The sequence below is a fragment of the Manis javanica genome, chromosome 3, assembly GCF_040802235.1.
Source record: "Manis javanica isolate MJ-LG chromosome 3, MJ_LKY, whole genome shotgun sequence".
Classification (NCBI taxonomy): domain Eukaryota; kingdom Metazoa; phylum Chordata; class Mammalia; order Pholidota; family Manidae; genus Manis; species Manis javanica.
The window spans coordinates 12,426,263-12,451,730 of NC_133158.1; the positions used below are offsets into that span (position 1 = coordinate 12,426,263).

At 42.9% G+C, this 25,468-nt stretch overlaps 1 protein-coding gene across 9 annotated transcripts in view; it reads right to left on the reverse strand.

Moving 5' to 3' along the window:
- Positions 1-8,596: 8,596 nt before the first annotated feature.
- ADAMTS9 (ADAM metallopeptidase with thrombospondin type 1 motif 9) overlaps positions 8,597-25,468 on the reverse strand; it is a 157,176-nt gene continuing 140,304 nt past the window's right edge. For 6 of the 9 annotated variants that reach the window (XM_017666473.3, XM_017666471.3, XM_037019228.2 and 3 more), the window contains 3 exons: positions 22,299-22,403; positions 13,390-13,484; positions 10,084-11,548 (listed from right to left, as the gene is read on the reverse strand). In XM_017666473.3, coding sequence (XP_017521962.2) covers positions 13,395-13,484; positions 22,299-22,403 — 195 coding nt within the window. In that variant the 3' untranslated portion in view covers positions 10,084-11,548; positions 13,390-13,394. Of the gene's footprint in view, positions 8,619-10,083; positions 12,516-13,389; positions 13,485-22,298; positions 22,404-25,468 lie in introns of those variants that run through there. The other 3 variants (XM_073230841.1, XM_017666472.3, XM_073230840.1) reach the window with 3 other exon arrangements.

Sequence of the window (25,468 nt, forward strand, 5' to 3'; positions counted from 1 at the left end):
TAAATAGTTCAGGGGGCACCAGAAGCTGCTTCCTGGAATGGGCCGTTAAAGCCTAACAATGGGGATGGTTGGGCATAGCGAGGAGGAAGAGAAACGGGATAGGCCAGGGCTTCTCAAACTTTAAAATGCATGAGCCCCCTGGACATCTGGTTAAATACCGCTTCTGATTCAGCAGGTCTGGGTTGGGGCCTAAGATTCTACATTTCTAACAAGCTCCCAAGTGAGGCCAGTGCTGCTGGTCTAGGGACCACACTTTGAATTGCAACAGTCTGTGGTAGGAAAGCATCATACATCCCTCCAACATCATTAGGAGAACCATACCAGCCAACCCCCCAAACCCAGAAGTACAGAGAGGGGCCAGTGCTGCTCTCATTCTCCTCCGGTAGGTGCCTCAGAGGCTGTTATCTTAACATAAACTACCATTACTTACTCAACAAATATTTACTGAGCATCTACTAGATGCCTGGCATCGTTCCATATTTTGGGGCATAGCGGTGAACAGTCATGACAAGTTCCCTGACATTAAAGAGTTTATCTTCAAGTATGGGAGATGGGACAATAAACTCATACACACATAAAGAAATATGAAAGCAAAATAATATGAAATTGTTTCCATTGTGGTAAATGGCAAAAGAAAGCAAAGCAGGGTTATGGGTTAGAGAGCGGGAAGGGCTGAGAAGTAGCTGGCCATGCAAAGCTCTAGGAGGACAGTGTGCCATGGTAAGTGCAAAGGCCCTACACTGAGAAAGAGCTGACAGGTCCGAAGGATGGTAACTCAGTGTGGTTGAGGCAGAGTGACCAATAGGGAAAGAATTAGCCCAGAGCCAGAATATTATTTAGGAAGTGGGATTTTATCCGAAGTGTAATGGGTGGTCCTTTCAGAGTGTTAAGCAGAGGGGTTATACGACCATTTTTAAAAGAAACACTCTGATCAATCTTAAAATCATGGGCAGTGGTACAGCCAGCCATTAAGTGCCTCTTAATAGAATACAGAGGCCACAGTGTCACTGATGACACAGTCTTCCTGAATATAACTGCCTTTAAATATAACATCTAGTTTATAGGAACTACAAGAGATAGAGAAAGAAGTTCGAGGACACCAGAGGGAAGCATTCACGTAAATCCAGAAGGGGAGACCACAGGTCTCCTTTCTTTTCAACAAATCAGTGGCATGGCTGATGTAGATTAAAAGAGCATTGAAAGATATGACAATCAAGTGTGTGTAATCGGTGGCTCTTAGCTGATCATAGTTCCCATAAGCCACGAGACATGTGGAGAGGATCTGGAAACATCTTAAGACGGAAGCAGCATCTTAGGTGATAAGGAATTATTTTAATTATTTTAGATGTCATAAGGTGCTGTGGTTACAGAGAATGTCCTTATTCTTTAGAGATGAATATTGAACAATTTAGGACTGAAAAGTCATCATGTTTGAAATTTGTGAATTACTTGCTTCAGATGGACTACAGCAAAAGGAATGGGGTGTCACACCCGAGATCTGGTTATAGGTCATGCATCTTGCTGGCACTGTCTTTCTGGCTCTTTCTGCCTGCTCGCTCAGATTAAGCAAGTTGCCATGTCATTAGCTACCCCATGGAGATCTGGGGGGCAGGGAACCAAGGGCAGCCTCCGGCCACCAGTCTGCAAGGAACTGAATATTGCCAACAACCTGGGGGTGAGCTTAGAATTACATCCCTTCCAGGTCACCCTAGAAATGACTACAGCCTGGTCAACATCATGACTGCAGCCTGTAGGAGACCTTGAAGGGGTCTCAGGTCCAGCTAAACCATGCTGGGTCCCTGATTCACAGACACGACTATGACATAAAACAAATGTGTTATTTTAAGCTGCTAAGTTTTGGGGTGACTTGTTATACAGCAATGGCATGAGATCAATGCCCTCGTTATTCCGACTTATATATGAGGAAACTGAGTTCTAGAGAAGCAACTCCTCCAGATTTTAGAAGCTGCCCTCTGAACTGCCACACGCTTGCAGAGGCTGCATGACGTTGGTCCTCTGTGACTTTCTGCCACAGACAGCACTGGTCTTTGTAACCACAAGGCCAACTCTGGTTCTTGGATGCTGGGGATGATTACAACACTCTTTCATTACCAAGGGAACCTTTTATTCCATAGAAAAATGGAGCCATAAATGATTTAGTACACATAAGGAGGCAGAAATGGAAATGGTCGCTGGAAACCAGCTCCCATCTGAGCGACGGACTGGGACTAGAACAGAAGCGTGGCCTTTCAGAACTGCACCCATCCTATGCCAATTAAGTGTTTGGGGAAGCCAACAATGGCTTCCTGATGTGGAAATTACTTTGAAACATGTTGGCTAGTAGTTAAAGCCATTAGTCCCACTTGGGCTTCAGGGACAACTGCAAAGAAAATATTTTGTAAATTGCACAAGAAGCATGAATTTGCCAACCCCTGGGGTAGCCCAAACTGGCCAAGCAATTGCTTTTAACACTTTATTTCCTAAGTGGACTAATGCATGGGAGGAGATGGAAACAAACCTCACTTCAGACAACACAGGGCTTCTTAAAAGCCACAGGTCTCGGTGCCAAATAGCTGTTGAGTGGAGAGCTTGGCTCTTTCCTTGGACAAAGAGTTTTACTTTAGGCCCAAGATGGAGGGGATACAAATGGACCCAGCACCTCTTGCCTGACCATTCTTTGTTAGAAGATGGGGGGCAAGGTGGAGGCTGCCCCAGAAGAAAGCCTGAGAGGACCCCAAGGTGGGCATTTCTAAGTGCTTTTCAGTCATAATAGAAGTGGAGCCACAAAGAGAAATGGACTAGCAGGAAGCCTAACTAGTTAACTGGGCCACTGGCTTCATCTTGACTTCTCAGAGGCCTATGGTTCTTAAATATTAGTATCTAGTTCAGAATATAGTTGAGCAATCACATGAAATGCTCCAGGCAGGATGGATTTTCTTTCTCTGCTTGCTCATGTGCCACAAAGTTCTGAATTTTCTCTTCTTCCTGTGAGGAAGCCTGCTGGTGTGCAAAGTCCTGGACTCACACAGCTGCTCCGGGTCTTACCTATGCTGAGCGGTTAAGACCCTGGCTTTGGATGCTAGGCTGTTAGGTTCTCTTCAGCCTCAATTTCCTTATCTTGAAAATGGGAATGAAAATAGTGGCTGCCCTAGAGAGCCGTCATGTGGCTCCATGAGAGGACACATGTAAAGCATTCATTTAGGGCTCAGGGTGAATTGTACCCTGGAGTTGTGCAATGGAGTGGCTCCAGCTTAACATGCAGTGTATTAGGGTTCTCCAGAGAAATTAAACCAATAGGAGATAATTAAAGATATAGATATAGATATAGATATAGATATAGATAGATGTAAATATAGATAACAGAATATTTTACTATCTATCAATCAGGATTTATTTCAGGAAGAAAATTTATTTTATGGTTCATGTGATTGTAGAGGCTAGCAAGTCTGAAATTTGCAGGGTAAGCGAGCAGGTTGGAGACCCAGGGAAGCGTTGATGGTGCGGCCTGAAGGGAATCTGGAGGCAGAAGGCCTTCATCCTTAGTGTTTTTGTCTTAAGGCCTTTGATTGATTGGATGAGTCCCACCCATAGCATAGAGTCTACTAATTTCAATGTTAATAAAAGTTGGGGCAATGCCATCATAACTTCTGCAGAGTAGCCACTCCCAAATTAAAGCATAGATTAAACATGGTATTTACTCATGTATTACATACATTTTCTAATAGCTAAGAAACACTGATCTAAATGCTTTAAATGTATAGCATGTTGAGCCCTCACAGCAACCACATGACACGGGTGCCATTATTATCCCTCACCTCACTGAAGAGGAAGGTGAGGCTGGAAGTACAAGAGCTGTGTGCAAGCTTACACAGTCCAAGCTTACATGTCGCAGGCTCTAAAACCTGTCCCACCTTGTTCTAGACCTGTGGGGACTGGTGGCACACTCACAGTGAGCAGAGGCTGAGTGCAGGAAGCAGAGATTGCCTGGAGTCCATGCTGTGTGCAAAGACAGGACCTCTGCAAGGTGGGTCTCTCTAGTGTGCACAAGGATCACTTGGGGAGCCTGTTAGGAAGGCAGATGCTCAGACCCCAGCCCTAGCGATACTGAATTAGCTTGAGGGTGAGCCCAGGAACCACACAGGAAGCCCCTAAAGGCTCCTCCCTTTGCCCCAGGTATGCCCAGACTCAGAAGGTGCCCAGATGTGCACTGTGAAGCTGAGCATTAAGCACTGAAGAGGTATCCTGGCTCGTCAAGGATGATGAAGACACAGTTGTAATTACACCTCTTAAAGCTTCTCAACATAATATTAGCTAATGTCTTAAAAGACTGTCATAACATAAGAAAGGTCCCGTAAGTCTTAACGGCAGGTCAGAGATACCTAAGTACAAGAGATATCCAGAATTCAGTACACCATCACTTTAGTACCATTAGAATCCTATGTTCTAGGGGGCATATATAAAAACGCAGTTCCAGTCTTTGGGCCAAGAGAGCAAGATATTTATACATAAGAGTTACATGCAAAGTCCAATCAATCTAACTGTTGCAGACTTGGAATGAAGTTGGAAAAATTAGGCAATATTTGGACTTTGAATCCAGGAGCATGAGTCTGGGAACACTGCTCTCTTGAACTGAAGGGTCTTTGACATAAAGGCCAGGATGGGCCCCTGGGAATCCGGACAAATGTGTCAGCATCTGACACATATCTCTGGTCTCTAAATGTGTGGAAAAGGGGTAGAAGACGGAATAATGACCCACAAAGTTGACCATGTCCCGAATGTCTAAAACATGTGAATATGGTACCTTACATATATCGCAGGGGACTTTGCAGATATGATCAAGTTAAGAATCTTAAGGCGAGAAGGTCGTCCTGGCTGGCTGGTGGGCCTGGTGCAATCCTAAGAGTCCTTACATGAAGGAAGCAAGTGAGTCAAACCAGAAAAGGGTAACGTGCTGAGGGGAGTGAGCGCCAGACAGGGAGACGGAAACCTGAAGACGCTGCGCCCTGGCTTTGAGATGGAGACCGGGGCATGAGTCGAGGGGCAGGCAGCTCCTAGAAGCCGGCGAAGGCAAGGGAACAGATTCTCCCCTTCCGCCTCCAGAAGAAATACAGCCCTACGGACCCGTTTTATATGGCTGAGCTCCAGAGTGAGAAGATAATCAAAATGTGCTGCTTTAGATCTGGTCTGAGGTAATTTGTTCCAGCAGTAGTAGGAAATAAATGTACACAGAAGGCTTCTCAAGGTGGAGTGAGAAGAACCACTCGGGTTGCCAGCCGCTCACATCTTCAGCCCAGCAGGAACCTCTGAATGTACAACAGGTGTCCGAGCACACAGCTTTTGCTCATGCTAAGAGTAAGCTTTAAGATATAAAAATGTTTACGGGAACTAGAACCACTATATTAAGATTTCTGTGTTAAGGCACATGCGAAAATTTAATAGCATATATAACTGTGATGATAAACATTTGAACTATTTGAGTGGTAGCACATAATTGCCAATTTAAAATGTGCCGTGAGAACTTGGCTTAAATTTGGAATTTCAAGTTAAAAACCACACTAAATTTTCCACTTTGGAATATTTAAAAGAAGCTTAAGGCCACTGATTTATGCACTATTTATACTTCTGTATTTATCAAAATGATTGAAGTACTCGGAAAGAGTTGCTTGAAACAGATAATTGAAGGACTTAAGACAAATAAATTTCATAAAATATATGAACACTATACATAAATATATGAAGACTTTTAAATGACTATGTGATAAAAGGAACAAAGTTTTTTAAGTTATTCAAAAGGTTCTAAAATGTAATTGCTAAATACTAGGCTAATAAATAGTCAAAATAATAGGATTTCTAAGCTGAACTCCAAAGCTTAAGACTGTTTTTGAACTTGTATATATTAAGAGTATTAGTTGTCTTTACACACACAAGCACCAGCCTTGAGCATGCTGTGACACCCACACAGGCAGCCTGTAAGGCATTTGATGACCCTAACTCCGAACAAAGGGACACTATATAAGTTACACAGGAATGTGAACCTTTCTGTGAAATGCTGTATTTTATCTTCTTTCGCAGTGTACCCAGATGCCCAGTGTACCCAGATCTTGCAAAGCACTTTGAATATTTCCTCCTTTTGTCCTAATCAGGTATCACTGTGATTAATAAAGGTGTAAATCAGCTGTTTCATCTACTGAGCAGACAAAACATAGGCCTAGGATAGCAAAGATGGTCTTCAGGGTTGTTGGGAAAAACTGATATTCGATATTAAAAAATAGTCTTCATAGTTAACTAAAGGCATGATCTGGAGTTATTTTCAATCCGGAAACAGAGGGGGGAGTAGCAAAATCTTTTCAGGGCTGAAGGCCTCTGAAGGTCTCACACTCCTTGAAAAATCACCTCTAGGATAAGCAGAAAAATTTGGAGGCTTGGTAGTGCAATACCCTGGACCTGAGACTAAAATGACAGAGCAGGGCCTCCCCTGCCATCTGTTGGTGACAGGGGGAGTTTCTCACACCGCTTGGGCTCGTGGCCTGCTTTTATGGTGACCCACGGCTTTGTTCGCAGCAAGAGAAGTTTGTAAAGAAGGAATTTCTGGCCACCCACCCTATTTAAAACAGCAGCACACTCACCCCAGGGCACTGAGCCCGCCACTCCTCTCCCTCTGGTACTTCTCACCATCCAAGGCACTAAGTTTTGCTCACTAAGTATTATTTTGTATTAGTCAGAAGAGAAGGGAAAATGGACAGTGCAGGCAAAACGAACAGCAGCATGTGTGAAGACTCTGGCGTACGGAAGCCCTGGTGCTCAGGGAATGACAGGACCAGGGTCTCTGGATGGCCACGATGGAAACTAGGGTCAGATCAGTAACTGGAAACGAACTGCAGGGTGCGCACTGGCGTCTTTATTTTCTCTCATTTGTCACTGCTGAAATGTAAGCTCCAAAGGGCAGAGATTTTTGTAGGTTTTGTTCACTGCTTGTGACAGAAGCAGCTGATTTGCCCAGCAGACATTCCTGCCTCACTCTTTTGGTAACAGAAGCCCACTTCCTATTAGGCATTAGTGGGTGCGTGGTTACCAACTAGAGAACGCATCTGCCAGCCTCACTCGCAGCTGAGTGAGGCAGTGCATCTGAACAACTGCGCCAAAACTTGTGGATCAAAGTCATTCTTCAACTTTCAGGTCTTGCCTTAAAGTGATTGTCCCCTTCCTGCAGGCTAGACACAGACCTCGTGAGGACGAGCCACAGAATGACATCTCTGGGAATGGCTGACCCACAAAGCCAGAGAGCCCAGGTCCTCTGACAACACACAGACCAGCTCCACCCACTGGGCTGACTGCCTGCCAACCTCTGCACAGCAAAGGAGAGAGAAATAAGGGCCCATCTTAAGTTGGGGTCTCTTTATCATAGCCTCTGTTATGAACTGAGTTGTGTCTTCCCAAAATACATATGTTGAAGTCCTAACCTTTAATGTGACTGTATTTGGAGGTACAGCTTGAAAGGGGTATTTGACGATGAATGAGTTCATAAGGGTGGGGGCCCTCCCTGGGGGCCCTCCCACCGATGTCCTTATAAGAAGAGGAAGAGATACACAGACTCCAAGAAGGCACTAGCGGTTATCAAAGGGAAGGGGGTAGGGGAAGTGGATGGGGAGGGAGGGAGAAGGGGATTAAGGGGCATTATGATTAGCACACATGATGTGGGGGGTACGGGGAAGGCAGTACAGCACAGAGAAGACAAGTAGTGACTCTAGAGCATCTTACTATGCTGATGGACAGTGACTGCAGTGGGGGTGGGGCCTCGATAATATGGGTGAATGTAGTAACCACAATGTTGCTCATGCAAAATCTTCATAAGATTGTATATCAATGATACCTTAAAAAAAAAAAAGAAGAGAAAGAGATACTAGAAGTCTCTCTCTCTCAGTGCTCACACCGAGGAAAGGCCGTGCGAGGACACAGGGAGAAGAGAAGGTCTACGAGCCAGGAAGAGAGCCTTCGCCAGAAACCAACCCTGGAGGCACCTGATCTCGGGCTTCCAGCTGCCAGAACTGTGACAGAATAAATGTGTGGTTTCAACTACCCAGTCTGGGGTACTGTTACGGTAGCCCTAGTGGACTAATACAGCTTATTAGCCTGAACCCTAACTAATACACTGCTGCACCCCTAATACCTAAAACAGTGCCTGGAAATTGGCAGATGTGCATTAAATATTATTTGGATAAATGAACAGAATACAAAGACAATGTTTAATGTGTATAGCACTATAAAAATGTAAAGGATTTGTGGACTCTAATTATTATCTGCCCATGCATCTACCTACCCATTCATCTTCGTATCACCTTGCTTGTATGTACAGGCAGGTGAAACCTCATATTTGAATTCTTACCACGGCCTTTCCTCCTACAGTCCATCCCAAATTCATCTGTTGTCAGTTCCTGTTAGTTTTACCACCTCTAGCACTCTATAATTTTCTACCATTACAATGGTCACAACTCTAGGTCCGATTCTATTATCTCTTGCTTACCTTATAATTGCTTCCAAGCCATTCTCTCCCATTTCTGTCCTCGAACCTGTTGCAGAAACTTCTAGCTGCCTCTCTCAAATCCACTTTGCCTTCTTTCCTAGAAACAGATCCCTCATTTTATTCAGTTTGGAAACATACTCTGTGAAACAACCCCATTTCCCTAGATGCAGCATATGACTTAATTCTGGCTGAGGATACCTAAGTGGAGTTTGTTGGGTGAGGTTTCTAGAAAACCTCTTTTAAAAAGACAGGTTGAGAGCTGGGACCATGCCACTTTTTACGCTTTCCTTCCACTCCCTTTTTCTTACTGCCTGGAATTTTGGAGTGACTGCTGCTGAAATATGGATGAAGGAGATTAAGAATGAAATGCTGTCTCTAATGATTTTGTGGAGCTGCCATACCAGCCCTGGATTGCCTATTGCCAGGCTTTTCACATAACAGTGAAATACACTTATTAATGTGTAAACCATTGCAGTCAGGTCTCTATAATTAGCAGCTGAAGACAATTCTTAACTGATACAGAACACATGCCTTCACTGCTGTCAGCTTAAACCTGCTGATGCACATTCTGAGGGCATCTATTTTGCCACCACTTAAGGGGCAGGGCTTAAGGGGTCTTCAGGAAACCTCTCAATGTAAATGGGAGCACTACTAATAGTTTCATTTTACACATGAAGGAACTAAGGTTCTGGATCAGAGATCAGAGAAAAGACTAGAACCCAGGTCTTAGATGGTGCCGAGGGATCACAAGTGGTAGGACTGTGGTGTGAGCTGATCTGGAGATCTTACACATGCATGTGTGTGCAACCATGCAAACACAAACATACACGGAAATCTAGAGTGGATACCTGCCATTTATTCTATCCCTGTACTATCTACCTTCTTCTGAAGAGAAAACCCTTCTCCTCTGGGAACTGCCCTGACACTAGGTGGGAACATGATCCCAGCCCTCTCAAGAATGTGATTGGTCTGGAAATGGCCATGTAACCCAATTAGAGCTAAATGGTTCTTTTAGGGACTGTCGCCTATTCACTGTATATGAGCTCAGGACTGTTTGCACCTTGAAGGCTCTGGCTCCTTATCCACAGAATAATGTTACATCATCTTCTCTACTTGGGGTTGTACAGATAAGCTAAAACAATTTAGAAAAGGGCCTGGCATATGGATGATGTCCATTTACTGTTAAGTACTTATTAGACTACTTTGAAAGGCTCTTATTTCCCTGACATCAGCAGTCTATAGAGTGGAAACTGCTGTTCCATAAAAATTAACAACTGAGTCCCCAAATCCCACTTACATCTCCTGTTTTGTTAGCTCATTTGTTCCCCATCACACAGATAAGTGGACTATGTTTTTGATTTTCAGAAGAACCACTTCAACCAATTTAAGTGATGAAAAGACAGACCTTGGGGACAGCCCCCATCCTCATCTGTCTCCAGAATGGCAACTGTAACTGATGGGATTAAGAAGGTGTGCATTTATTATTAATAGGACAATTTAAAAAACTACAGACATTTTCATTCCAACCTGAATCAAGAGTCTAGAAAGCAGGTGAAAGACAAATGTTTGGATGTGGTCATGGTATTTATTCATAGTATATTTTCACAATGTATTAATAATGTAGAATAACACTTATCCATACACTGAGTACAATTTCTCTTAGAACATTCTTGAGTTTGTTTGGAGTTGGAGAATACTGCCAGGTTTTCCCTAATCTCCTGGGGTTGGGGAGTGGGCAGGGTTTCCTCAAACTGAGTGTCTACCACAGGCCATTGTTGATGGCTTCCCTTCAATCAGGCTGGAAGGGCAGAGACCACGGTGTCGCATACTCCACAGTTCATTTCTTCTCACAAATGCAAATGACTGCAGCAGGCATCAGCACCGGCAGGGTGTGAGGCTCGATGGCCTGAAGACAAGTCAGGTCACTGACCAATGTTTTCATGCAAAAGGCACTTTGGATGATTGAAAACTGCTTCACAACTTCTCCAGGTGTGCTGGGGTGCTGAAGGTCACCCCCATCCTGTGCATCCTCTGTCTTAACAGGTAAACTTGGACACCATTTTAGAATATTTTGGCAAAATACTGAGAGGATCTCACTTTATCAATATCACTCTGCAGTGAAGCTGGTTGAAGGACCATCCAATTCACTGCAAAGAGACCAAGGCACCATGAACTGAAGCAAAGCACTGCTAACAAGAACAGGAAGAAGAAAAGAGTCCAACTGTTCCAAAATAGGCATGTCCAAAAACAAGGGTGAACAGCTGGTCTTATTTTGCCCACGTGATTCTGTCCACTGGAAACTGTCCTTCTGCTCCTCTCTTCTTTTAAAACTGTTTACAACTTCTGAGTCTGATGATCACTTAAATACACACAATATTAGCACCAAGGCACCAAGGCAGTTTTTCCCAGAGATCACATAAGACTGAGTAGATACTTAACTTAATTAACAGCTGATACAATCTGTGACGTCACTAAGTTACTTATTGGCTAATGATACTTTCCTAAAAACGCCAAAATACTCTTACACGACTCCTGTAGCACCTTGATGGCAGCTAGGTTGTTTTAAAAAACAAATCACAATTTTTAAAAAGGTAACAATGAAACATTTACAGATAGAAAGTAAACAATAGTGTACCGTGATAATGAAGGATCACTTTTGTCATAGTACTACATATAATGTAGAGTACGTAAAATGCAGTGGTCTGACTGCAAGGAACAAAATAATGAAAATGGCAGTCACAATAGAATCATTTTACGTACAAAAATATTACATCACAATAAATAATTCCAAACATAAATATTAAACTATACATCATTAGGATATTCCACATATATACACACACACACACACATATATACATGTATGTGTGTGTGCGTGTATATGTACACATACACACACACACATACACACACAAGCATAAAGGTCCTCACACATACACACATACACACACACACACACAAATTTAAGGTGGAGGTATTGCATTACTATCCTTCATCCATCCCATAATGGCTTCCTCTTCAGAGCACCTGAAAACAAATGAACCAACCAGGAAGTATGAGTCATCTGTCTCAAACACTATAGGTCAAGAGTGGGTAAACCATACATTTTCACAGACAGAATTTAAAATAATAATTTTTTCTAGATTTGAAAGTAATGCATGTTTGCTATAAGAAACATGGAAATCTCATGGGAATATACAGAATAAAATTTAAAAAACCACTAGCCTGAAATAATGCTCTTCAAATACTGGTGTATTTTCTTCTAAACTTTTTCTGTGCATACATTTAAATAGTATATATATTTACTCACTCAAATTTTACTACACATAAAACACATACAATAATTTCACTAGATATGAAATACATTAAAATGCATATAAAATGGGGATCTCCAGTGGATCCCTGCTGACTTTCTCTGCCTCCATCCCATCTCTCCTTTTCTGATAAGAAACTCCTTGTTCTTCTTCCAAATGAAGCTGTCAATCACCCAAGTGTAGGTGGATATGTGATCTCTGTTTCCTGGACATTGCAATTGGTTCAGAAGTGGTCATGTGACCAATTAGAGCCTGAGTTCTTGTGCAGAATGGGTGACGAAGATGAGCATTTATTTGGGGCCATGAACTGTAAGGATGTAAACCACCAGGAACCATGGTGCAGGACAGATAATCTGCCCGAGAATGAGCCATTTAAGAGGTAAGAATAGCTGATCAGTGGAGAAAGAAAGAGTCCTGATGACTATGAGCCTCTGGATCCAGCCACGCCTGCTTGGACTTCTCAGTTATTTTAGACAATAAATTTCTTTTATTTTTTTTCAGTTGTCTCTAGCAATGGAATTGATCGTAATTTCAGATAATTTGGATGTTTAATTGAACACTGGAATACTGACACATAAATGTCAACTAGGTACTCCTGTGCCAGGATCTTCAAGAGCAATGGACTGCTGGAAGCTTGCAGGGAGTTGTAGGAGGGTCACATGAGTTGGCTGAGGTCATCCCTTACAGCGGAAGGTAGGACAAAAAAAAGATTGACCAATTCAGTCCTCACCCAGCAGATGCAGTATTTGCTGGCATAATGTAGTTAGACCAGGAATTAGCAAACTTTAATATGCATGACTCTCCTGTGGATTTGTTAAAATGCAGATTTGATTTTGTAGGTCTAAGATAAGGCCTGAAATTCTGCATTTCTGATAAGTTCCCAGGTTATCCTGATAATGTTGGTCCTTGGATCACCCTACGAGTCACAAGTGTGTAGAACTGTGCATTAATTGAGAGCACTGGCTTCGGTATAGGACATTCTTGGGTTCTGCCAAGGGAATCCATTGTGACCTTAAGCAAGCTAGTTAATTGTTGTGGGCCTTGGCTTCCATCTGGTAAACAGGACAGCAGCCCTTCTCCTAGCTTTGTTGTGATGATTCAATGAAATAATGCCTGCAAAGTGATCAGCATGGTGCCTGACACATAGGGATCAATGAATACCATCAATATTATTATTATAATGCTCCTGGACAGCACTTTTCAAAGGTTGATGATGTGTGAGTCCCTTACATCAGAAATCCCTGTACTAAATATATGGATTTCTGGATCCGCAAGGTATCTAATGAAACAGGAACTCCAAGATAGAGCGCAGTAAGTGGTATTTTTAGTAAGCTTTGCAGAGGAATCTGATGCAAAAGGTGAGGGATCTCACATCCTAAGCATGGAGAACAGACAGCTACAGCCATGAAAAGACAGATGAGCAAGAGAGAAAAGGGAAGAATAGTATGAAGTCAACCTGAAGATGCTGAACAGTAATCTGAGGACAACTGACTTGTTCATATTCACTAATCATTAGGCTACAGAAAGAATAAGAGAGAGAAACATGGGACTTACCTTAACTATAGAACTCGAACCTCCAGGCCAGTTCCAGAGGATGGAGTACATTTCCCACAGTAACCACCACATTTCCCAATGACTCGGGTACCATCCTGCAAAGAGAGGTATGGCTGATCTTAGACCATGTGCTTGGTTAATGTTTCTAGGCCTTTCAGTGGCTTTTTGGGAAATCATTCTTGCATGCACAGTAGGTAGGCCTCTGAATAAAAGCAGAGCTCAATATCCTTCTATGGTTTAAAGAGGGGTTGAAAAACTATGGTCTGTAGACCCACTCCAGCCCCATCACCTGTTTCTGTGTGGCCCACAAACCTAAAATAGTGTTTACATTTTAATTGGTTAAGAAGATATGCAAATTATATGACATTCAAATCTCAGTGTCCATAAAAAAGTTTTATTGGCACAAAGCCACTAGTATCTGCAGCTGCTTTATGCTACAACAGCAGGGCTGAGTATTGTAACAGGTCTCAGTGCTTCATACTGCTACTGAGAACCCTAAAAATCTCAGTGACACAGTTTTAACTTGGTAGTGGTCTTACTGCCATGCATACTGCTGTATCACAACATTTTGTTTCACTTTTTAAATACCATTACATACTATCATGTCACAACAAGAAGAGAAAAGTAGACTTTGAAAGTTGCACTTTTAAGACACAAAGTGGTGTGTGGGTTATTCTAGTATCAAATTTAGGTGACAAAGCGTTGCGCTTATCATAAGGTGATACTGGGGTAAAAGAATACAGTATATACCAACATTACCAAAGTTATCATTCATCCCAATATTACCAACTCACAGGAAAGCAATCATCAGAAACTTAGAAAATTTAAAACAGTATCCCACCATAACATAATTTCTTCATAAAAAGAAAACAATGAAAATGATTAAGTTTTCAAGTGCCTCATTTGTGTGCCAAGCAAGCAAAAAAGGTTACCCATGGTGAGTTAATGAAATCTTATTTCATTTAACAGCTGAAGAAATGCTTCAAGAGAAAACAAACTTGTTTAAAACTAGTATCATTTTGGCAAGAACTATAGCTCAAAAGATTAATGACATTGGAAGCAACATTGATAATCAATTAAAAAACAAGGCCAACATTTCTGAATAGCTTTCTTTGGCTCTTGATGAATTGAAAGATATTATTGAAACTAAAAGTTGTTATCTATTTGAGGAGACAATGCCAAGCCTGATGTGACTGAAGAATTAGCTTCTATGAGTAGTCTGGATGGAACAAGTTCAGACAAGAAATTTCAAAGAGGTTGAGAAAACGCTGACGCAGAAGAGCTGAAGTGGAATCTGCTAAGATGTGCTGACAACTGATAGTGGTAAAAAATATGTGGGAGCAGAAAAAGCTATAGTTGGTGAAATTTACAAAGCTTCTGAAATGTTAAGATGTTTAAGGACTATGGTTATTTATCATATTAGTCATCAGCAGATGCTTTGTGGAAAACATTCAGATCTATCCGGTGATACAGAGCCAGTAGTGTCAATGATGAACATCTTTGCCTACTCTGTACTTAACCATCATCAGTTATGCAAAAGTTTTTGTCAAAACTAGAAGCTGAGTATCCTGACTTGTCCTACGATATAGCAGTTTAATAACTTAGTGGCTGTAATGTTTTATTGTGAATGTTTGAACTCAAGGCTGGGATCAAATTTTTTCTGAACAAGAACTTGTCTCAATCACTGCAATTCAACAGTCAATGGCTTTGAAGATTAGCTTTTGATCCAGATTTGATAATATTTCTTAATAAACTGACCTTAAAATTTCAAGGCAAAAGTGCCACTTATTGGCAGAACTTACACTGCGGTAAAGTAATTTCAATGACAACTAACATTGCTTGAATCATAAGTAGTAGTAAGCCACTTTATGTATTTCCCATTCCATTAAAAGTTAAAATAAGCTGTGTCTCCATTCCACATAAATATTTAGTGGATATATTTTCTGAGCTTCAGATGCAGTTCTAGCAGCATTTTTGGGACTTTGATGTAAGTGAGAAATTTCGTACTCAAAATCCATTTAATGAAGCAATTAATGAGATTCTGTCTCACCTTCAATTGCAAGTGATTAATCTGCAAGGTAATGGCATGCTAAAAGGCAAATGTCAGCAGAAAAATCTAATAGAACTCTATAAATGCTTGCCAATGCATGAGTATGCTTAATTAAAATTATATGGGTGTGGACCAAATCAGTGTTAGGGAATACCTATTTTGTAAAAATCTTTAAAAAGATGAAATACAGAAAATCTCATCTCTGACAAGCATTAAGAGATAAACATTTATAATATATTTTGATAATAAAGAACACTAATTAAGCAAAATGTTATCTTCTCTCAACATTCCATTTTTCTCATTGGTAGATCAGTATTACAGAAAACTGTACTCCATTACTATTACTATTTATATTAATAAAAGTTTTGTGTGGATTTTTCATTCTTGTCATATAAATATACACATAGTATCACTGATTTTTGCCTCTTGGCAAGCAGTCTGAAATATTTATTATCTGTTCCCTCATAAAAAAGTTTGCTGACCCCTGGTCAGTAGCCCTAAGTGGTCTGTCCCTTCCTGCCTCTCCAGATACCACCCTTTCCCTCTACCCACCATCTCTGCATTTCTTTGGGTTATTCTTCTGACATGCCCCTTACAACACAGGGACTTTGCACATGCTATTCCCTATATCTGTAATTCTCTTCCCTGCTCCTTTCCCTCTTCTGTGTACATGAATCACCCCAAGGTTTGACTGGTAAATTCCTCAGAACCTACCCCAGGGACCACTTCATCTGAAATAGCTTCCTGACTTGGACACCTGCTTCACAGCAACCTGTGAAACTGAGTAAACCTTTCTTTATGTTTAAGTTTTCCTGCTAGGATTTAAGCCCCATGGTGGCAAGGGGCAGTGTCTTGTTAAAATCCTAGGGTCTCTAGAACCTACCACAGTGTATGGCTCAATTTGGTCCTAAAAACACATTTGTCAATGAATGAATGAACAAATGAAAGAAGTTGAAGCTGAAGTTCCTGCTATTGACCTGCAATTCAGATTGCTCTTCTAATTAGTTTCTCCTGACACTTCACTGTACTATGAAGAGATCCTTGTTTAATTGTGGCATTATATCCACTGGGAAAATTCACTATGTCATATCAGCCACCCCCTACCCATCCACTCCTGCAAATGTTTGGCTTCTTAGATGTTTCACATTTCCCACTATTGGGAATAGTACTGTGCTGAGCTCTATTTGTGCAGCATTCAGGGTATCTTTGGGCTCCATTCCCAGAATTGGGTCAAAGGGCATGAAGATTTGGTTCACATGGCCCAAATATGAAAGTCTCTTGCAAATAATGGATAATTGTATTTAAAAAAGAAGTAAATAAAAAACTTTTCCAACTTAACAAATAAAGAGAACAATATTGCTTGTTTGTTTCTTTCATTTAAAATGTGCATGCCTTTGATTATGAGTGAGATTGAGTTGGGAAAGTGACTTTTGTCACCCTGCTTGGTCCTGGTTTTAGAAGCCCATGTTAGTTCTGGAGCTAGTCTGACACCACTAACTGGATTTGATGCCAGACCAACCTTCTATCCAGGAACCTTTTCCCTAAGCTTAAGTATTGGACTACTGGCCATAGGGATACCAACATTCTACAAGTATCTTCTGTTTCACTGAGGCTTAGGCTTTACCCAAACTCTCTCCTGAGTCAAACTGCCCAGCTTACACTGAATATTTAAATAACCTCTTTAAACCACAGTTCCTGGTGCATCTGTGAGATGGGGATAATATTAGTCTCCCCTCATATGCTTTGGTAAACAAAAGGATGCATGTAAAGTGCTTGGCATAGTACTTATTCTAATGTATACACTCAATAAGTATCAGCTATTATTATCATAGAGATACTTTTATGTGTGGATCTCCATCACAGCCTCTTCTCATGGAGAAGATGAAAAGTCTGGGTAATTATAAAATCACCAATAATGGTTTTGTATTGTTCACATTATTTCATTAATTTGGACTCTCTTACACAATTTCATTTAGATAAAGGCTGAGAGCTAAAACTTATTTTACTACAAAATAAACATACTGAGAAAATGAATACCATAAACAAGATTGTCATGGAAAAAGTGCCTATTTCAGGAAAAAAAGGTATGTTTTCCAGTATTTTAGCAGCACCCACTCCCATGTAATGAATCACCACTTGTGAATCACTTTTATTTCTTCATTAAAGCAAGTCCTCCAAAAGTCTCTTTTCAATGAATATTTTGTTAGCCTAGTTTGAGCTACTGTATATAATTAAAATGAGTGGCCCTTTGTTCCATAAAGAATAATTTTTATTTCATATGTTTTATTGATTTCTTTGTTTTTCTCAGTCAGTATGACTAAGGCAGGTTGTCTCCTATGATTTTGGAAAGCTGTAATTGATTGAACTGTGCTTACTTACATTTCTCTGGAGTGTGTTGGTGGTGAAACTGCTTGTGTGTGTGTGTGTGTGTGTGTGTGTGTGTGTATAAAACTACATATAACTATATATACACTGAGGCACAGGGGACACTCCCTTGGCCCAAGGATGGACTTCTAGGCAAATACTTTATCTGCACATGCTGGGCCCAGGGGCTAATGGGTTTCTACTCTGCTTGTGTGTGAGAAGCACACAGACAGAAAGGGGAGCACGGCCCACATGTTGAAATCCCAGAAGAAATGTTGCAATTCTGAGCCCTCTGATACACACTGTCTAATTTCTATAGGAAGGTAAAAAATAAACAGTGCACATATGTAAAATGCCATTTGACTCTACTGGTCTGTAGTATGATTTTTATATTTGGTGGATAGTTGATTTTCCTAAGTGAACTGTGGGTTAGGAGGCAGTCCTGGGGGATGAATGAGAGTTGACTTTGTGCTATGTGCGCGCACACACACACACACACACACACACACACACACACACACACACCTCATTATTTGTCCTGTGTTCCCTTAACCCCACTGGTTCTAAGTCATCTGAAAGATAAAAACTAAGCCCATCTCCTCTATGGTAATACAACTTTCATTAAATTTTAATTCCAAAGCAATTCGATTTACAGATCTTCCCCCAGCACAAGGAATGCCCAGTAGGTCCTAAGGCCAGGCAGCCAGGACTAGAATCACAGGTCCCCGCTGATCCTGCAAATCCCCAGACATGCAAAGTGCACACCTCTCCCATCAGGCCTGAAGGGGATCTCGCTGTACTCTCTCTGGCTCTGAAGGCCATTCCAGAACCTTCTCCAGAACAGAGGATGACATAGCAACTCTGAGAGCAGGCATGCAAGGCTCAGGGGGCTTCTGGATGGGCTGAGGGTGCTCTCCCATACTGAGAACATTTGTGAGTTGAGGGTGCACAGAATGTCTCTGGCAGAGGGCTCAGAATTGTAACATTTTCTATGGGATTTCACACGTGGGCCATGCTCCCCTTTCTGTATGTGTGCTTCTCACACACAAGCAGAATAGAAACCCACTAGCCCCTGGGCCCAGCAGGTGCAGATAAAATATTTGCCTTCAAGTCCATCCTTGGGCTAAGGGGGTGTCCCACGTGCCTCCCTCTGGTTGGGGTGGGGCCCACAAGGACGAAACACATGCAGCAATGTGGGTCGCAGCCTGGCCCAGGCGCAGTTGTCCATCTGAAGCAGGCCTGTATCCTTTATCACCTTGGCCAGCTTCCTCACCCTCTGGCAAGCGTCAGGGCTGTAAATATTGTAACCCTAACAGCCATGCCTCTGGATTATCTGCTGTTGATAGGGTTTTACCTCCCTGACTCACCTGTGCTCCACAAGAAGGCAATGGGATAAGGGCCACCAGCATCCCCAGGCTATGGATGAGGAAACTGGGGCCCCATGAGAAGTTAAATAACCTGCCCCAGATGTCAAAGTTAGTAAGTGCGTGCTCACGCAACCTGACTTGAAGGTCTGTGTGCTTACCCTCTATCCTCCGCAGTCACTGTGGTGGGCTTTCAGCTCAGCACCCAGGCCTGGGCCTGCTGCTGGCTGGGCAGACTGGGTCCATCACCGAGACAGTGTCAGGCCCCTACCCTTTACCCGCTTTCTCAAATTACCCTCCCAAGACTTTGAGGAGAAGGCTAAAGCAATGGAATTTAATGCACATAAACTGCCCAATAAATAGTAGCTATTTCAATTATAAAAATAATTATTTCAGTAATTAATAATAAGAGAATTCTCACACAGGGAGCCCACGGTGAACCTGACACAGAGACTTATTCTTACCAGTTTTTGTCCTGATGGAGAAAAGCACCCCTGCCTCCCAGCAATTTGGGCAATTCAGCTTTGCCCTGAAGGACTAGAGTTTTCCTTGAGTTTTGCTTGGGGTAAACATTTTATTGCCAGGCAGGTTTGGGAAATTGGGGAACGATTATCTGAGGGCTGAGCCAGAGTGGAACTGTTTGGAGAGGAGAGGGTATGACCGGCCAGGATCTGAGCACTGCAGAGACGGGGCCTCAGCCCTCAGGGGCAAGAAGCTGGTAGGCGGTGGTGGGAGCACCACACTGCAGATTTCCAGTGTGTTCCGTGGAACAGGGGTAATTTGGGGAAATGAAAAGGTGTGATTTTGAAAAGAAATTTCTGCGGTGGGTGTAACATAGGTCAGTGGTTCTCAAAATGTGACCCCAGGCCAGGGATATCAGCATTGCCCAGGAAATTGTTGGAAATGTACATTATGGGCCCCTCTCCAGCCTGGCTGTATGGTTATCCCAACCACAGTAAACTGGTATCATAAGGGTAATTAGCAAACGAATGTCTATTGTGACTTTTTGAGAAGGAAATAAAATATACATTTTTCCCCAAAATGTCTTTGGACAGAGGCCTGTTTTCATGGAGCATCCTTAAGGGATGCTGCTCTGTGGACGGCACAGCACATTGAGCCCCTAGAGCAGCATTTCTTGGGGCTGCCAGGAACTAGAGAGGGCTTGGTCCTGGTTCCTGGGGATTCATAAAGGAGAGCTTGACAGATGCTTGAGGTCAATTTTGAGCTCAGGCTTTCTGAGCTATCACAGAACACCAATGTGAAAAAAAAAAATGCTGTCAAAAAGTTGTCAAACAAACAACGGGCCCCTCAGACTTTGAAAACAGCCCAAAGATACTGACAGGGCAGCTACCCTCCTCTCCATTAGGTGGCACTCCTGGCTGTAATCATTTTTAGTTTCTGTGTGAAAACTGCAATATTGACACTGGCTAACAGAACTGAAGTTCAGGTTACACAATTTACATAGATGGTTTCCTATGTATTCATGTTTTACGTCCAACCATGCTTTGGGCAATTTTCTTTTGTTCCTCTGGGTCACTGAAACATAATTATGAACACTGGAGGGTAATGGTAGGAAAGAACATCATAATTTGGGGGTGCATTCTAAAGCACATATGTGCTCTCAGTCATCTTTACTCCTTTCAGCACAAGGGGGAATATTTAATGATTAATTTAGAAGCAATCACTGTGACCATTTAATCAGATTTGAGGTAGCTGATTGGGCTTAGAGAAAAGAGGCAGCAAGATAGTTTTTTCAAAGACACTGATTTAATCCTGGCAGCTAATAAACAGGGTTCATTCTGAGTTTCCCCAGGGAAGTCATCTCAGTGGGATGTTTCTTTCCTTCCTGGGGAAGCAAGTTGAACTTCTTTATATTCGGACTTTGATAGGATTTAGCAAGATACAGGACACCCAGTCAGATGAGAATTTCAGAAAAACAATGAATATTTTCATAGAATAAGTAGGTCCCATGCAATGTTGAAGACATGCTCATAGTAAAAATTACTCCCCATTTATCTGAAATTCAAATTTAACTGGGCATCCTGTATTTCATCTGGCAACCCTGCTTTGGGACAACACCCCTGTTCCCAGCTCTCTTCTCCTTTTTCCTTCCCTTCACACATTTCTGAGAAGACCCTGACTCAGGGACCCTGACTGCAGCAGGACTGGGTCCACAAGCCATAGTATGGTGACCTGTTTGTCCACGGGTCAGGCTCCTATCCCACATTCTCAGAACTTCTGCAGGAAAGCTGTGACAGACGGCAGTTTCTGCCCTGACTGTACATTCAAATCACCTGGGGCGTTTACACTGTACCCCTGTCTCAGAGACTCCCATTCGGGGTGTCTGGCTGGGACCTGACCACATGCCTTTCCAGGGTGCTTCTCCCAGATGGTTTTAATGCACACCCGGACTGAGAAACACTACACAGACCCATGCTGCTCAGACTCTACTGTGCTCACGAACCGCATGCAGACCTGGCCCAGCCACAGAGCCTCACTCAGATGCGCTAGGGCCCCAGAAACGGAGTTTTCAACAAGCTCCCACGTGATGCTGATGCTCTCTGTGGATAATGTCTTGAGTAGCAAGATTTTAGAGCTAATTATTGGAGAATCCATGAATGTTTCTCTAACTCTATGGAAACTTGACCTGGCAAGTTATCCCTTTCTTCCAACCCTTCCATATTTTCATATAATACAAAAATGAAATCGTATTTCATTTTTACTTAAAAAACAACCAAAAAAAAAAAATTTTCATTTTCCCTAAGTTCACAGAAGCGTATCTCTTGGCTAACTGCAAGGTGCCTGAGCCACACCCGCTCTTAGAGGCTTCTGACAGCTTGCAGCGTCCTGGTTCGGCTTCCTTCTAAGTACTTGGATGGTTAACAGATTCAGATCTTCGGGAAGAATCCACTAGAATGGAAGCAAGGTTCCCTCGACTCCACTCACATATATACCCTTCACCTTTGATTTCCTTCTTTAATTTTCTTCCTGACACTTTAGAAAATGGTTTGAGGAAGTGGTCGAGCACATTCGTTTCTTTAGCACCACCACCACAAAGGGTGGAAGGGACGAAAGAAGGCAAAAAAAGAAAAGAAAACAAAACCCATTCCCCAACCAATCTGTAATCTTACCGGAGACTTCTTAATGTCTGAGACGGCGTAATTCCCCTGTGATATCCACCTGGCAGATTCAGTTAAAGACAGGCCAGTTCCATAAAGGTTGATACTAAAACGACCCTGGAATAAATGGCCAATGAAAACGATTTTTAGTTCATGTGATGTCCCAAGCAAACACCACACAATAAAAGCAACCTTTGAAAGGATATTAATTCATTAAGAAAGCTGCTAATAATTGAGGGCTTTTTTAGGGGGAAGGAGCATCTGGGTCAGATGATGACATGCATCATTTAATCCATTCTTGCAGAAGGTCTATGAAGGGAGTTTTCTTTACAGATGGGGAAACTGAGGCCCTGAAGAAGTGATTAACTTCTTTAGGCTACAGAGAAAGTCCAACTCATATTTTCCTGACTTCAAAGTCCTCGCTCTCAACCACCGCCATTTCTAAGACAGCAATCCTGATGTTGCTCACAATTATCAGATTCCTTCAGGAACAAAATGCCACAGTGTAATTTTTCTAACAAGTTCTAGCTGCCAAAGCTTCCTGGGTTTTCGGCTCCCCGCGGGGCCGGGCACTCAGTGTACTAAACTCAGCAGGGCGTGACTTCAAAGCAGAGGCGCTTCTGGGGAGCGGCCAGCAGAGGGCACGCCCGGCCTGCTCTAGACCTGCGGCCCCTTCGGGCCGAGGTGACCCGCATCTCCTCAACCTGCTCCAGAATACAGTCTGAACAGGGCTGCGGGTTTCTGTATTTATTTCTAAGGAGCCGGTGCAGTAAAGCTGAGTGCTGTCCCCATCTCTCTCTGTTTTTCCTTGTTCTTTCAAAAATGACTCCACGAGGTATCTGAAATAGTTCCTTGTGGCTCCCTACTCCACAATGAGCATTTCCACAATTAAAAATGTTCTGCATGAACATGCTCACAGTGCGAGCATCCTTTCAGAACCTCACAGTCAAGAACTTTGTCAAAAGAATCTTAATACAGCAAAGGGGGGAGCAGTGAGGGGCAGGCTCATAGCCAGTCAGACCTAAGTATAAATTCAGCTCTTTCACCCCCAATGAGATCCTGGGCAGATTTTTTTAGCCTCTCAGAACCTCAGTTTGTCCATCTGTAAAATGATAGGTAAAACAGTATGCCCGCAGGGTTTTGTAGTGAGGACTAAATGAAATTAGTCAAGCAGCCTCTGGCTGGTACCTAGCAGATACTCAAAAACACTGATAGAAGTCCTGCATTTTTAATTATTTTCTAAGTCTTAGTTTTCTCTCTCCAATAAGCTCATTGTAGGGAGGGAACTGGTACTGCTTTATTTCTACCCATATGGTTTGTAAAATATGACTCGCCCCTTGATAGATTCTTAGTAAATACTCTATCCTAGCTTGGCCATTAAGACTTCCAGCACAAGGTATAACCTGCAGGTTTCTTCCATGTCAGTTCCATAAATGTTTACGAACCAGAGATTATAAGCCTTTCAGAACCTGAGAGTCCACATCTGCAAACAGAGAACAAACAGGATGCCTACTCATAAAGGTGATGGGAGGGGTTGGTCTGGTCTATGTCAGTGGGTCTCAATGCGACAATTCTGCCCCCGTGGGAAAGCTGGCAATATCCGTGGAGACATTTTTGATCATCACAACTGGTGTGTATGTGTGTGTGTGTGTGTGTGTGTGTGTGTGCGCGCGTGCGCGCGTGAGTGTGCGTGTGTATGCGAGCTCTTAGCATCTGGTGCGGAGAGACCAGAGATAGTGTTAAATACCCCCCAGGCATAGCACTGTCCCTCACAACAGAGAGTTACATGGCTCCAAACCTCAACAGTGCTGAGGCTGAGGCGTGAGGAACCCTGGCACCGAGTGTGGATTTATGCTAAAATCCAGATATTCCTCTACTTTAAGTGTGACCTCAGGCAAATGGTGTGACCCTCCTGAGTGCATCTGTAAAATGGGTCAGTAAGACCTAACCTGCAAGTAGGAGGGGATTAAATAGAACTCCTGATGTACCTAAGTCATCATGTGGCAGAGAACAGGTGTTATTTTTAAAATATTTTAGGAAATCATTTTCAGGCAGAACTGTGCAGGTGTCAGTGGCCGGTGTGTTGCGGGGCCTGGGTACCCAGGTGTGGACCGTGGCTGCACTGAAGCGCAAGGTCCTCCTTGCCTGGCTTCCTCAGATCCTCGCTTCTCTGAAACTGTGTCATACCATCTGGCCGTCTTCTTATCTGACAACCGTTCTCCACGCCAGACCACAGGCCTGCCAGGATCCCTCTTTTCTCCTTCCCCATCCTGCTTCCCATGCAGACTGCCTGTCCTACCTGCACTGCCAGAGAGGGCACGCTTGACCTGCTTTGATGTCAGTGTTCTTAGAAGGTCCTGCCGCTGACCTGGCCTCTGGCCTGAGAGTGACCCCAGCTGGCTGATCTGGGCGCGTGGTGTGAGTACATGCCTTACACACACCTAGCCGGGTCTGCCCTCTCGAGCAGCTGCTAAATCTAAATGGAAGTGGAAGTCTTCCCCCTTGTTCTCTTTCTTCCTTCTCTAGTTCGGGGATCTTCTTGCCCAGCGAGGGTCCTCACTATTAGCATTCTAAAAGCTGAGGGTCACAGGAGGAGTGAGACCTGCTGTCCTCTCTGGCTCCAGTCTGGAACATCCTGCCTCCTGAGTCCTTATCTTCAGGGTGTAAAGGGCAGGAGGGTTTTAGCTACTACCTCTTGTGGCTGATTTAAAAGAGTAAAGATAATTAAGAGTTATGCACACAGGAGGTGATGCACAAAGGTTTACAGAAGGTGAATCTTAGACACGGGAGGGTGTTGTTCCCTGTTTGGCCAAGAGTGAATGCCGCCCAAGTCCCGCCTGGAGATGGAATCAGGCAGGCCTGTCTGCCACTGTGGATTTGAATCAAATTCAGCCTCTGTTGGGCACCAGCTGCATAGGTTTGGGCACATTAGCCAATCTCTATGTTAGGTTCCTCATCTGTAAAAAGGGGCCATTCTCATAGGATGCTGTAGGCATTAAATGCTGAGCACAGTACCTAACGCATAATAAACACTCAATGAAAGCTACGAATACTGGCATCAATACAAATACTGTCATATTTGCTGTGATCAAGATGCAAAAAATACTTTCTGGCTATAGAAACTGTACTTTCTGGCTATACTTTAACTACAGATTTAGTTGAAGGCTCTTGGGGAACCCACC